This window comes from Neolamprologus multifasciatus, chromosome 13 (genome assembly GCF_963576455.1).
Source record: "Neolamprologus multifasciatus chromosome 13, fNeoMul1.2, whole genome shotgun sequence".
Lineage (NCBI taxonomy): Eukaryota > Metazoa > Chordata > Actinopteri > Cichliformes > Cichlidae > Neolamprologus > Neolamprologus multifasciatus.
This window is the reverse complement of record NC_140451.1, coordinates 4,525,121-4,538,627: the sequence shown is the minus strand read 5'-3', so window position 1 is coordinate 4,538,627 and position 13,507 is coordinate 4,525,121. Positions and strand designations below refer to the sequence as shown.

Here is a 13,507-nt window from a genome sequence, read left to right as displayed (position 1 = left end):
GCTCTTCCCAGTACCAGAGAAATTGATTTTCAGTTTTTTATTAGTGAGGGAAGATCCTGTGACCTACTGCTGTTTCGGAGAAATAAAATGTAAAGTTGAATAATTTTTTAATGAAAATTATATTTCGTATTAATGAAAAGTTGTTTTTTGTTTGTATATGCCGTCAATTAGAGCTCTTAGAGAAAAACTCAGAATCTACAAAAATCACTATTCACACAGTGAATAGTCAGCAAAAAATTGGAAATTGGATTTGATTAAAAGAAATACCCATATGGAAAAGATATATATAAATCTTATAAAGTTTGTATCTGTGTAAAACTTGTATGAAAAGCATACAAGAGTGAAAACAGATATAAGATCCCTTTAAAAATTATATAAATGAAACTTGTATGTTTTGGATACTTACTAAAACAATATATGAAAGTAATGAGAAAGTGGCCACTTTCATGAGTAAATCATATAAGCCTTATATCAGCGGTCTCCAACCTTTTTTGTGCCACGGACCGGTTTATGCCCGACAATATTTTCACGGACCGGCCTTTAATGTGTCGTGTCATACAACAGAATGAAACTAGTACCGGTACTGAAAAAAAGAAGATTTATTCATAACACACGTGAAAAGACCCTGGAAAAACCGAGTTAACGATCAAAACGATAAAATAACGCTGAAAACCGATTAAAAACCCTGAAAACCATACATTTCACACCTGAGCCTCAACTCTCGCGGCCCGGTACCAAACGACTCACGGACCGGTACCGGTCCAAGGCCCGGGGGTTGGGGACTGCTGTCTTATATGATTCACTATATGAAGTAGGCCACATCTTATGCAAGTCTTTTATAAGTTTTTACTATTGCTTTTCCATATGGGTACACTTGGTAGCTCTCTAGTAAACAGTCCTTCTAAGGCAGGGGTGTCAAACTCAAATAGACAGTGGGCCAAAATTCAAAACTGGAACAAAGTCGCGGGCTAACGTTAATATTTATTGAAATATATTTATTCCTCCAGATATAAGAATGAATCTTTTCTTATGGACTCAAACACATTTTGCTGAAAAACTGAATATGGAACAAGCAAAGCTTAATACTAAACAATATATATATTAGCTGTATAATACCAGTAGGCCAGCTCTAATAGTAATTTGGTATGGCTTCGCGGGCCAAATGTAATTAGGCTGTGGGCCAAATTTGGCCCGCGGGCCAGAGTTTGACACCTATGTTCTAAGGGGATACCTATACAGGTACCTATAGGTACAGGAGGTGGCTGATGGCCACTACATGATGCCTGCCTCTGTATCCACTCTTAGTGATGAGCTGGCTTAGTTCTATGCAGAGCAGCAGTGGGCCATCAAGTCACCATCAAGTGTGTATGATGGTGACTTGATGGTGACTTGTGTGATTGCCTTGGAATCAGTGTTGTTTTCCACTGTTCCACTGAACACCTGATGAATGTTTTTAACACAAGCTCTCCAGGAGCCACGTGCAGGGCATTGAGTCGTAGGGTTTCTTGGAGCCAATTCAAATCAGGTGTTAAAGTTCTGCTGTATTGCTCTATCAACCAATTACTGGTGCTTTGACACACTGCAATTACTTCCATTGCCCTTCTGAGCTGTGCCCTGGTGTTGATCTGGAGTCTCTTTGTCGGATGTCTGCTATTGTGATGTTGACCACTTCTTGTTCTGGGAGGTTGCTGTGGTCTGCTCCTAGGTTCACCAAGCACTTTGTGTTGGTCGTGTGTAATGCCTTTCTCACAGATATTCTTCCAGTGTTGCTCAGTTTCAGTTCTAGCTGGGTCTGCCTTTTTGTACAACTTGTTGTACAAAAAGTTGCTCTCCAGGAGCCACGTGCAGGGCATTGAGTCGTAGGGTTTCTTGGAGCCAATTCAAATCAGGTGTTAAAGTTCTGCTGTATTGCTCTATCAACCAATTACTGGTGCTTTGACACACTGCAATTACTTCCATTGCCCTTCTGAGCTGTGCCCTGGTGTTGATCTGGAGTCTCTTTGTCGGATGTCTGCTATTGTGATGTTGACCACTTCTTGTTCTGGGAGGTTGCTGTGGTCTGCTCCTAGGTCCACCAAGCACTTTGTGTTGGTCGTGTGTAATGCCTTTCTCACAGATATTCTTCCAGTGTTGCTCAGTTTCAGTTCTAGCTGGGTCTGCCTTTTTGTACAACTTGTTGTACCTCTTATTCATTCAGGACCCGTCTCTCATTTTGATTCTCATCAGAATCTCGTGATTCTGGCTTCCAGGCTTCTTCTCCATGTCGGAGCGTTCTCATCATCCATTCTTGATTTTATACCCAGGTGCTTCTAAGATTACTGTCAGTGAAACCTGAGCGCTCACTTTCCGTGCTGTATTCATGTCTGCCAACATCTGTTCTGATTGGACTTTGCTAGTGAGCAAGGGGAGTTGTGCCCTTGGACGTGCTTCTCATGATACCTCATATTGTTGTCATTCTTTGTCCGGATAAAACTGTGGGTCTTTGTGGACTGGGTCTAATTAGTCTGTACCATGACTGATGGCTTTTTAATGGTTGACTCCTGGGGCTGATTTAGCATGAACAACAAAATCTTCATACATTTATGTAGACCCTGCCCTTTTCTGTGTGGGGATTTTTAAGTAGTGACATCTAAATGGGACCTGGATGTGGTCTGTATCTTATTTGCCAAAGGACAGTGTTCTTGTTATTCACCGAGTACCAGGATATTGTAGGGTCTTGACCTTAGAAAGCACTTTGAGGCCACTGTTATTGTGATTTGCTGTTATATAAATAACACTGAACTGATTTGAATTGAAATGAAATTTATCTCTAGAGTGTAGTACCAAATCTTAACATTTTTTACTACAACACACAAAATGAGTGACAAATTAACCTGTAAGAACATCCATCCAGGACAGGGTAGCAGGGGGTTGGAGTCTGTCCCGGCTGTCACTTGGTGAGAGAGACAGGGTCCACAGTGGTGAAAAAAACAAATGTCCCTCTTTTGACGTTGAAGCTAGCAACAGGTTGCACTAAACATGGCTTTATTTTGGACAGGACAGTAGAACAGACAGGAAAGCAGGGAGGGAGTGCAAGGGAAACAACACACAGGAAAAAGCCCAGGGCAAATTCAAGCCTGGGCCCCTGCAGTAGCCTTCCAGCAGCAGGTTTTTACAGGCTGCAAAAAGATAATTCATCCAGTCTTTCAGAAAACAGTTTGCGAGGGTATCACCACTCTGTGAAAGATTGTAAGTGCAAACAACATAAAACTGAAAAGCATTTAGGGATTTCATGTCTTTTAGTGAAACTGAAGAAATCTTTATGTGCAAGGGACAAGAATGAAAACCAGCACTGGAGGATATTTAGACAACAGGCAGAAAATTGGAGGCAACTGGAAGTTGTTATCAGTGTAAAATATCCATCTTCTATGGTGGTGTTGATGGTTTGGGGGTCATTAGGACAGATGCTGCCATCTGTACAGTGTCTCTTTCAGGGAAGGACTTTTAACAGGACACTGCCAAAACCACATTCTGTGTGCATTCCAGCAGCTTGGTGTGTGAACTGAACTTCAAGTAATCAGTAAAGTCAAACCACAGTTTGAAAAGCAGATCTGTGACTTAAACAACAAAACGTTGCACAAATACATGCAAAGTAACCTACAACGTTAAGCTTGCGTGTTTCCAGCCAAGCATGAGTCATTAAAACTGCAGACCAGTGGCTGAAGGAGCTGATTTCAATCTGTTTGTTTGTTGGCTTAAACATGTAGAGTAGTTTAGTTGTGTCCTCAGGAATCTTTGGTTAGAATGAAAAGAGGGAAAGCGACCAGTACGGGAACACAAATCCACCAGTCTGTGTGTGGTCTCGCCGCCTGGCTTCAGCTGCTCACTCTGTGGCCTGGCAAAATGTTGGGATGTGTAATCAGTGAATAAAATTCAGCTGTGAATTTCTGTCACCCCTACCAAAAGGAAAAGAGCCTGAATTTTTACCAGAATACACAAGGCTGCAAGTGTGTGTCAACGTACGAAGTGTCTCCATAACCTGATTTGGTTACAAAATAGGGTCTGTAAGTGTGTTTCTGTTCCTGCAGTTATAATTTACAGGAACGCCTTGTTCCTGTGCTATACATGAGTGTGTGTTGATAGATTTGAAAACCGTTTTTGACTAAATTATGGGGAAGAATAGACTAATGCTTAAGCAGAGCTCTTTCAGAGCTGACTCATGTTGGAGCTTCTTAAGAGCGCATGAAAACCCCTCCCCCATTCTCTGGGGTCAAGTACTGCAAAGAGTGGTTATAGTTTTCACACACATTAGTCTGCAGTCACTGACAATGTGATGCAAGGCAAAACAGCACTGGCAGTATGTGTGAATGGGTCAGGACTTTTCAGCTGAACTTTAAAACCCTCTGCTGTCCTCGATGGCTACGTCTCCCTCAGAGGAGGGAAAAGAGTGTGAAAACAGAATAAGAGATCACAAACCTCCATTTCATCCTATCCCTGTGACTCCTCTGTCACACAGCCCACTGTATGTCCTCCTTCACTACATCCTCTGAGATCTTCCTTTTTTCTCCTGCCTGGCACTTCCATATTCAAAGTTCTTGTCCAGTATAACCAGTATACCCCTCATTCCAAACCATCTTAACCTTGCCTGTTTAACTTTGCTGAACCTGAGCTGTTCATCTGATGTACTCGTATCTAATCCTGTCGCTTCTACTCACTGACAAAGGAAATCGTAGCATCTTCAACTCTACCACCTCCAGCTTGGCCTCCTGTTGTTTTGTCAGTGCCACCAACTCCAAAACATACATAACAACAGGTCTCATTACCATCTTGTAAATCTTCCTGTTCCCCTTTGCTGCTGTCCTTATGTCAAAAATCAGCTAAGACTCGTCTTGGCCCACTCCACCCTGCCTGCACTCTTTTAACCTCTGGGTAATTTAACTCATCTACCTTGACTATCTCTATTCCTTAAATGTTCATCTTTCCATCTGTCTTTAAACCTCTCTCTTTGGCATATGCCTACCCTCCCAGTTCTCTTGTCTACTTTCTTCATCTCCCCACTTTTTTTCCTAATCATTTAATTTGGATACTTTCCTACACTTCTTCATTCCACTACCACCTCTTCTTATCCTCTTTTCTCTGTCCAGAGGATATATCGAACACCTTCTTGTTAGTTTCCTTCAGCACTGAAGCTGCACTCTCCATGTCATCTGGTATCTCTTCCCTGGATACTAGAGACAAGTTATCAGTGAAGAGTTACCCCATGACTGTCACGGGAACTGCTCTTGCTCTGAAATCCCAGCGTCTCCTCCATGCCTCCTCTGGGATTCCCGCAGAACTGCTAACACAGTCAGCTGGAAAAGACTCTCCATTGCCAAGGAGAAAACTAATGAATACACTTGCAAAATACAAAAAAGACATATCACCTTTACATAATACACAACAAGCAAATAAACTTCAGGTGTTTTATTGGTATTGACGTAATTGCGTGATTTTCAGTAAAAAAACGAAAAACAAAGATCGACACTGCACACTCATAGACTGGAGTGACCTCAGTGCAGATATTTTTTGGGCCCTTTCTGCCACGTCATCCCTGAGCAAACACACTATCTCACTCTCTCCCAACAAATTGTTGCATTGATGTCAACAGGTTCAAATACATTTTCCACAAATGACAGAAAGCGAGGTCAGGAAGTACAAATTATTTCCTAGTTGCAGGATAGTCGTCAGTTACAGCAAGATGATGTATGCAGTTAGTTAGCAGAGGGATGTAAACAGCCTAGAAGACTGACTGACTTTGGAAATGTTCTTTCACAGTAAAGAGATCAGAGTTGTGCCATTTGTTGGCCTCATTTCTTCTGTTCATAGAATTACTGTAGTCTGGTCCAAATATCTGAAAGTAGCAGTTAAGGTAGTGAAAACATCATTCTTAATTAATACACTCAATTTGTTACTATGGCAGTTAGCTTGTGCAATCTTAATGTCCTGCTATGTCATATCGTCTTTGATGATAGAACAGAGATATGGTGTCTATCTCCTGTCTATCTCTGAGTTCCTATCAGAGGTGGGACCAAGTCATTGTTTTGCAAGTCTCAAATAATGTCAGGCAAGTCAGAGTCAAGTCTCAAGTCACTGGTGTAAAAGCCCGAGTAAAGTCACAAGTCTGAAACTTTGAATTTCAAGTCCTTTCGAGTCTTAAAAAAAAGAAAAAAGAATGTTGCAGTTATGCTAAATGTAAATATGAGACCATGTGATTTTTAAATCTGTGTTTTTCTCAACACATGACGAAATAGTGAACTTAGAAAATATACACAACAAATTGTGAAATTGCACCTCTATAAGATGCAGCTCAATTAAACTTCGCTCCTAGAATAATTTTCACAGACAATTCTGAGATAAGCTGCATGTTATTCTTGGATGCGCTTGTAGGACCGGCTTTAAAATAGCATGACAAAAACATTATACACATTAAAACCAAGCAGTATAAACCAACATCAACGTAGCCTGGACAACATTTGCTAGTTAGATGAAGTCAGCTATCTCATCGTAGCAAAAGGAAACCTATCGTTCTTTATGCAACTTCAACTGTCGGACAAAGTTGGAAGTTGTTCCATTTCTGTCTGTGATTCTCTGCTTGCATGTTTTGCATATTGCATTTCGGTTTTTTGTTGACTACTTCATAGTTTATGTACCTGAAAAAAATAACTCCTTGCAGCATTTTTGAGCGTTTTTTTTTTCTTAAAAAAATCTGGTTAATTTGATTGACTGTGCTACAGCTCACGCACACATACGCACGGAGTGTGGTTGGAATAAATGAATGAATGAATTGAATTAATGGTGCACACTTTCTATATAATATGCGTGTTAAATTTTAGATTTGGGGTGAAATATCAAGTCTTTTCAAGTAAACCGGTTCAAGTCCAATTCAAGTCCCAGGTCATTGGTGTAAAAGTCCAAGTCAAGTCACAAGTTTTAGAACATTTTTTCAAGTCAAGTTTAAAGTCATAAAATTAATGACTCGAGTCTGACTCGAGTCCAAGTCATGTGACTCGAGTACACCTCTGGTTCCTATAAGATTAAAGTCAGCATTAGTTATGACACGTACCTTTAAAACGTTACAAAACACAAAAAATGTGAGTTTTTTTTCTATGAAATTATTGCAGTTTTTTTTCTAAAATGTCTTTTTTTATTTATCTTTAAATCATAGCTTTAGGGTAAGGATTACTTATCGTCAGTCAAGACTTGCACCTCAAAGGGTGAATAGTAATTCGTCTGTGTATGAAATTACAGCAAATAACTTGTGACAGCTGTCAAATATATATGGCTCAGTGCAGTTTGATCCTGTTTTGAAGCTTCTGCCATGTGTCTCAAACTCCTCAAGAGGTTAAGACTAACTTCATCACCTACCCACTCTCCTTGTTGATGATGTTTGTTGGAAACTCTAGCTGATTCAGTTCCTACAGCTTGACTTAACCAAGTCTGTGTGAATCTTTTTAAGATTCAAGTTCGCTTTTTAAGTGTAACAAACTTACCACAATAAACACTGTTTTACAGACAATTCTTGCCTTTCCAGTCATACTTAATGTCACGAGGCCAAACCACGTCTCAAGCCCTCTGTGAGCATTTAAGTCTGGAAAACATCTGCCTAACTATGATGGAACATGTACATGAAGATCAAACTTTTAGGTGTTAAAAATTCAAATAAAGATGAATATGCTCCATTTCTTTATTTAAATCTGACTCTAAAGAAATTTGAAGACAAGACCAGACTGCCAAATTACACACGTGTTTAGGTGCAAGAATGTAGAAAAAGAGGTGATGCTGGGATAGCAGCAAGTTATGTGCCAGCATGTACGTTAACTGGCTTTCTATGGTTCTAGTTGTTTTATCTGCCTTTTCTTGTTTGGTTTTGCAGGGTGAATGTCTGTGGAGGGCAGTGCTGTCACGGCTGGAGTAAATCTCAGGGATCACAGCGGTGCACGATGCGTAAGTTTGTACTAAACTCCTTTCAGCACAATAGCAGCTTTACATTAAAACTGCTACTCCAGGCTACGTAAGAGCACTAGATGCCGTGCTGCAACTGTCTCTCATTCTTCTTCTGGTCCGGCTCCTGCAGAAGTTCTAAAATCATTTTCTTTCACAAAGATGGGATACTTAACAAAGCAAAAACTGATGTTCTGTAATTATGTAGATGGGCATTGTGTAGATGAACTACAGATGGGCAACATTTTAAAGCAAAGACAATATAAAGTGTGTTTTTCCTACGTATACTCAGAGTTATGAAAATATACCCGTTTGCAGTGTTAGAAAAAGTCACCAGAAAAGCTTCAGGGTATCTTGACATGGATTCTTTGATTAAATGGAGCTCTGGCGTAAAATAATACCATTATTCTAAAAGATATTCCCTCATTTGGTGCTTTGATGGTATAAACAATTGTGTGGTCGTGGAACGTGGCCAGGAAAGAAATCGAAAGCACTGCCTGATGAGCAAGTACTTGGTGGTAGCGAGGAAGATCTCCCAGTCAACAGTGTGCCTTGTATTTTTTCCCCATATCGCTAGCAGTCAGTCGCAGCAGCTCCCATTGTTGTTTCCATCCATCCATGCGTTGTTTTTCCTCTGCAATTCTCTCCGTCTTTTATCTGCCGGCTTCTCGTTTAATTCTTTTCCCAAGGAGAACATGCATCTCGTGAATGAGTCGTAGTGTCTGGATGTTTTACATTTTTAAATTGCTGTCTGCAGAGTCATGAGGAGGTTATTATTGTACCGTCCAACTGGGGAGAACATGAGTCAGAGTGAAAGAGAAACAGATTTGAAATGGACTGTGTCTCTTGGCTCAGAAACATTGTTCAGGCATTTTCTTATTTGGATAACTCACTCATTATTCTGGAAGTAAACAGCTTTTCTCCAGTGTTGTGCCCATCAGTTGTAGTTGGGAAAGAAGGTTGTTTTCTCTGTAGAGCATCCCCACGTGGTCCCGTTGAACGACTCTCCCTGTGTTTGCCTCTGGCGTCCTTTAAAACATACTTTCAAAGCTTCTGCTTTTTGACAAAACAGACAACGTGTCTTTTGGCAGCAGTGGATTACCTATGAAGCTTTGACAACTCATCATTTTTCAAAGTTGTGGGGGGCTGTGGGCCCTAACCCTTTTCTTAACCCTGACCTTTAAGTGCCTACAACTATTTGTTAGTGCCTAAAACTAAAAAGCAAGTTAAAGCAAAAATAAAAAATATATAAATAAATAGAAATTAATTAATAAGTGGGAAAAAAGCAAAACCAAGAGCATAACACAAAGGTCCAAGTGGGAGGCAAACCACACTCTCCTGGCTGATGAACTTGTGACTAATGCCACAATTTCCCCACAAACTTCCTAAAACCAACCAACCTAAAACTATCTTTAGACCTCTAAAGTGGGAAAGTATTTCTGTCAGCAGCCAGCATTGCTGTGGTCCAGATGTTTAAAGAGCAGTTGTACTTAATGGTGAGACGTAGGCAGCATGTGACAAATGGCCTTACGTGACATGCTGAGAAAAGATGAGAATTTATGACAACCGCAATCAGGACTTTTTTTCTTAAGTATTTTTATTAATCTTTAGGCATGAAAAGATTAATAAAATACTTAAGAAAAAATCCTGATTGAGGTTATCATAATTCATGCATGAAAGGGTTAAATAACAATAATTACAATGAAACATGTCATACATCTATAGTAACATTAAACGACCAGTGGATGGCAGGGTATGGAGTAGGGCTGCCACGATTAGTCGATTAGTCACGATTACGTCGACTAACAAAATCGTCGACGACTAATTTAATAGTCGACGCGTCGTTTGAAGCTTTGTAAGATCACAAAAGACGCAGGAATAAGTAGTAGGATTTAAGAGTGTAATAACGGACTGAAACAGAAGATGGCAGCACTGCATGTACAAGGATGCCAGCTGAAACTGTGTCCCAGAATTCATAGCACGGCCCAGCTCAGTTGTCAACAATGGCGGCAGCTAGTTAATTTTAATGTTACTCTTATTATTCTTTCTGGGTCACAAAATAAACGTTTAACATATTTTCAGGCGAGAATGTAACTGTGTAAACCTCAAATATCTGCTCAGTTTATGAAGACACCACATATTTTCAAAAGCGCTCCGATGTTTCCGGAGACGTCTGTTACCCGCTAGCTGGTTAGCTAGCTGGGGTTACAGGCTCACTAGAGCTGGTGAGAACACCGGACTCCCGGCAAATCGTTTTCAAACCCACCGCCGTCTTTCGCTACTCAGGAAACATGATATATAAGTCATTTAGATAATTTATTAGAAAATTTTATTGTTTGACTTTTTCAGTATTTTATTTGTTCCTGAGTAAATCGGTTTGGCTGAGATTAAAGTTATAGTTTTTACACAGCTGAACAAACGTCAAGCAGACAGCTGATTATCAGAAGTGTGAGATGCTCCAGAATTTACTCCGGTGTCCCGTTATATTTTAGATAGCAAGGAGCAGACGGCTGAGTTTACGAAACAATCTGCAAATTTCATTTAACTTTAATAAACTATCATCTTGTCTTTATTTTTAGTTAGCACATTCCACACTTAAAGCTGTAAGCTAATGATAGTTATATAAGAGCAGATGCTGCTGGTGCAATAAGCTGTATGTTTTACATTCAATGGATGCATGATCTGATTAGTTGACTAATCGCAAAAATAATCAGTGACTAGTCGACTATCAAAATAATTGTTTGTGGCAGCCCTAGTATGGAGTGACATATTAGTGTCCAATGTAGTGGTTTATGTGCAAGTATACCATCAACACTGACACAAAGACAAGAAAACTGCCTTTGAATAGCTGTCCACTGCAGTGACCACAATGTGAGAAAGGGTTAAATTGACTTTGCAGCCAGTGTCTGCCTCAAGTCTACAACACATGGACATCATTGATGAACACTAGTGGCCTGTTTTTATTCTACTTTTTTTTTTTTTTACAGAACTCTGCCGGCTCTTTTAAATGTTTTACGGTTGAAGTCTAATCTGACCTTTCAGTTCTGAATGTAACCAGTAGTTTGCACCTTGTTGTAAGCCTCTGTATTTCTGCTCATCTCGTGATTGTAGACTGTACACGTGCCTCCTCATGAGCTTTCTTGACTTGGTTAAAAGTTTTTGGGGTTTTTTTTTTATAACCAGGGAAATAATTGTTCTTCATGCACTTCTGTCTTCTGTGTGTCATCTTTCAGGCCTTTTGGTGTTTCTGAGCTAATCAATGCATTTATTCATTTTTTCCACAATGCACTAGATTGTTGACTTGGCCACTTCTAAAGTTTTTACTGTCTCTCTTATAGGTCTATTTGGGTTTTTCAGCCTTATGATGACATCTCTCACTAACATCTCTTTGAGTCTTTTATTTTAATTTACATTAAAAAGTACAGTAAAAAGCTATAAAACAGCTATAAAATACAACACTTTGAATCAACTAATATTATTCCTGCTTTGTTTGTCATGAAACTGCTGCTTAGTCAGTTGTGCTGTTAATTTTGAACCAGTGAAAATGGGCGATTGTTTATAAAAATTGGTGTAATTCTTAAACAGTTCATGCATAAATATTTTAAAACCCCTTGAATTAAAGCTGAAAGTCAAAGCCACAAAAATTACATCTTTGTCCTAAACATTGTGGAGGGTTCTGTACAAATGACGCTTGACAGCACAGAGAGATTAACTATAATGAGATAAAATGCTGGTGTAAATGTAGAATAGAGTTGCTGTAAAGAGAACTTTGTATTGTCTGTATTGTATTGTATTGTGGACTCTTGTTGGAAAACTTCTGCATTTAACTTCACAGCTGCCACACAAAACAAACCCAAGTTGGATGCAACACCTCCTGGTTGCCTGTGTCAGAGAGACTGATGCTAACTTTTGTTGATTGTGGATGTGGATCTACCCAAATCCATCTGCTTCCCCTTTGCTAATTAAAATGACTGAACCAGACCCATCCACAGTGTTTGGGCTGTTTGTGCCAAAACACTGTTAAAAAACAAAAAAAAACAGATCAGATCTTAATGGGGAAACAATCATGCTGGATATCTATACTGATACAGACTAAGTAATGTGATAGGAGTAAAAGGATACCAAACACAAATTGTCTGATGAAAATGATCAACCTACAGAGGGCTGAATTCAAAGACACCCAAAAAATCTTCCATTGGATTTAGGTAAGATGAGCATGGGACCAGACCATGGCATCTCTTCCTTAATCCTCCAGGAACTGCCTGCATTCTCATGCCACATGAGACAAGGCATTTTCATACACCAGGAGGAAACCAGGACCTACTACACTAGCGTAAGGTTTGACCCTGGGTCCCAGGATTTTATCTTAATATGTAATGGCAGTCAGGGTGCCGTTGATTAGCCTGTAGAGGTCTTTGTGGCTCTCAGCGGAGATGCCTCCCCAGACCGTCACTGACCCACCACCAAACCAGTCATGCTGAATGATGCTGCAGGCAGCATAACTTTCTCCACACCTTTTTATATCTTACACATGTGCTCAGGGTGAGCCTGCTCTCATCTGTAAAAAGCACAGGGTGGTGGACCTGCCAACTCTGGTGTTTCATGTCCAATGCCAGTCTTGCTCTACCGTCCCGGGCAGGGAGCACAGGGCATACAAGAGGGCTGCAGGACACCCTCATGAAGTCTGTTTCTGATTGGATTCACACCAGTCACCTGTTAGAAGTCAATTTGTAAGGACAGGGTTCAAAACATTCCTTCTTGCACAAAGGAGCAGATAACAGTCCTTGTAATGGGTTAAAAACAGCTCTATGATGCTCTAGAGGTGGGAATCACCATACATCCCACGATACGATATTATCACAATACTTAACGCACGATACGATATTAATGCAATTTTTAAAAATATTTTGTGATATTCAGATTCTGTACATAAAGGTAAACTTTACCAATATTAATTTTATCTAATAACAAAGTCTCACACTCAGTCTTTCTCTCATTTCAGTTTTATTGTTGACAAACTGAACGGTTTGTATTACAGTCTAGTCCAACTTACCATCTGGTACAATTATAGCTATTCTGAACTATGAAATTTATGAAAACTATGCAGCCCATTCAGCAACTGAAGAATTTGAAAGTAAATTAAAACAAAATATAATTTTACATTAAATAAAAAAGTTTTAAACTTTTTTTTTTTTTTTAAACTAAAATAAAACATGTCTTAAATTAAAATAAGTAAACTGTCATGTTTATTGCTGCCATAAAAAAAGTTAAACACATTTAGACAGTGAAGGAATGTCAGGATTCTTGCTCAGAAAAAGGAGCTGATCAACATGCTCTGAAGTCAGAGCATGTTCCAGTCCACAAAAACTTTTTTTGTAACAAAATATCGAATTCCGCTGTCCCTGTATTGATACATTATTAACAAACAAAATATCACGATACTACACAGTATCGATTTTTTCCACCACCCCTATGATGCTCTTGAGGCTGTGCTGGGAGGCACAGCACACCTTCTGACAATAGCACATCACACTCCCGTGACCCTGAA

At 39.6% G+C, this 13,507-nt stretch overlaps 1 protein-coding gene across 8 annotated transcripts in view; it reads left to right on the top strand.

Moving 5' to 3' along the window:
- ltbp1 (latent transforming growth factor beta binding protein 1) overlaps positions 1-13,507 on the top strand; it is a 133,821-nt gene that overhangs the window by 7,609 nt on the left and 112,705 nt on the right. For 7 of the 8 annotated variants that reach the window (XM_085183135.1, XM_085183132.1, XM_085183131.1 and 4 more), the window contains exon 2: positions 7,892-7,962. In XM_085183135.1, the coding sequence (XP_085039261.1) occupies positions 7,892-7,962 (71 nt within the window). Of the gene's footprint in view, positions 1-7,891; positions 7,963-13,507 lie in introns of those variants that run through there. The other variant, XM_085183136.1, reaches the window with a different exon arrangement.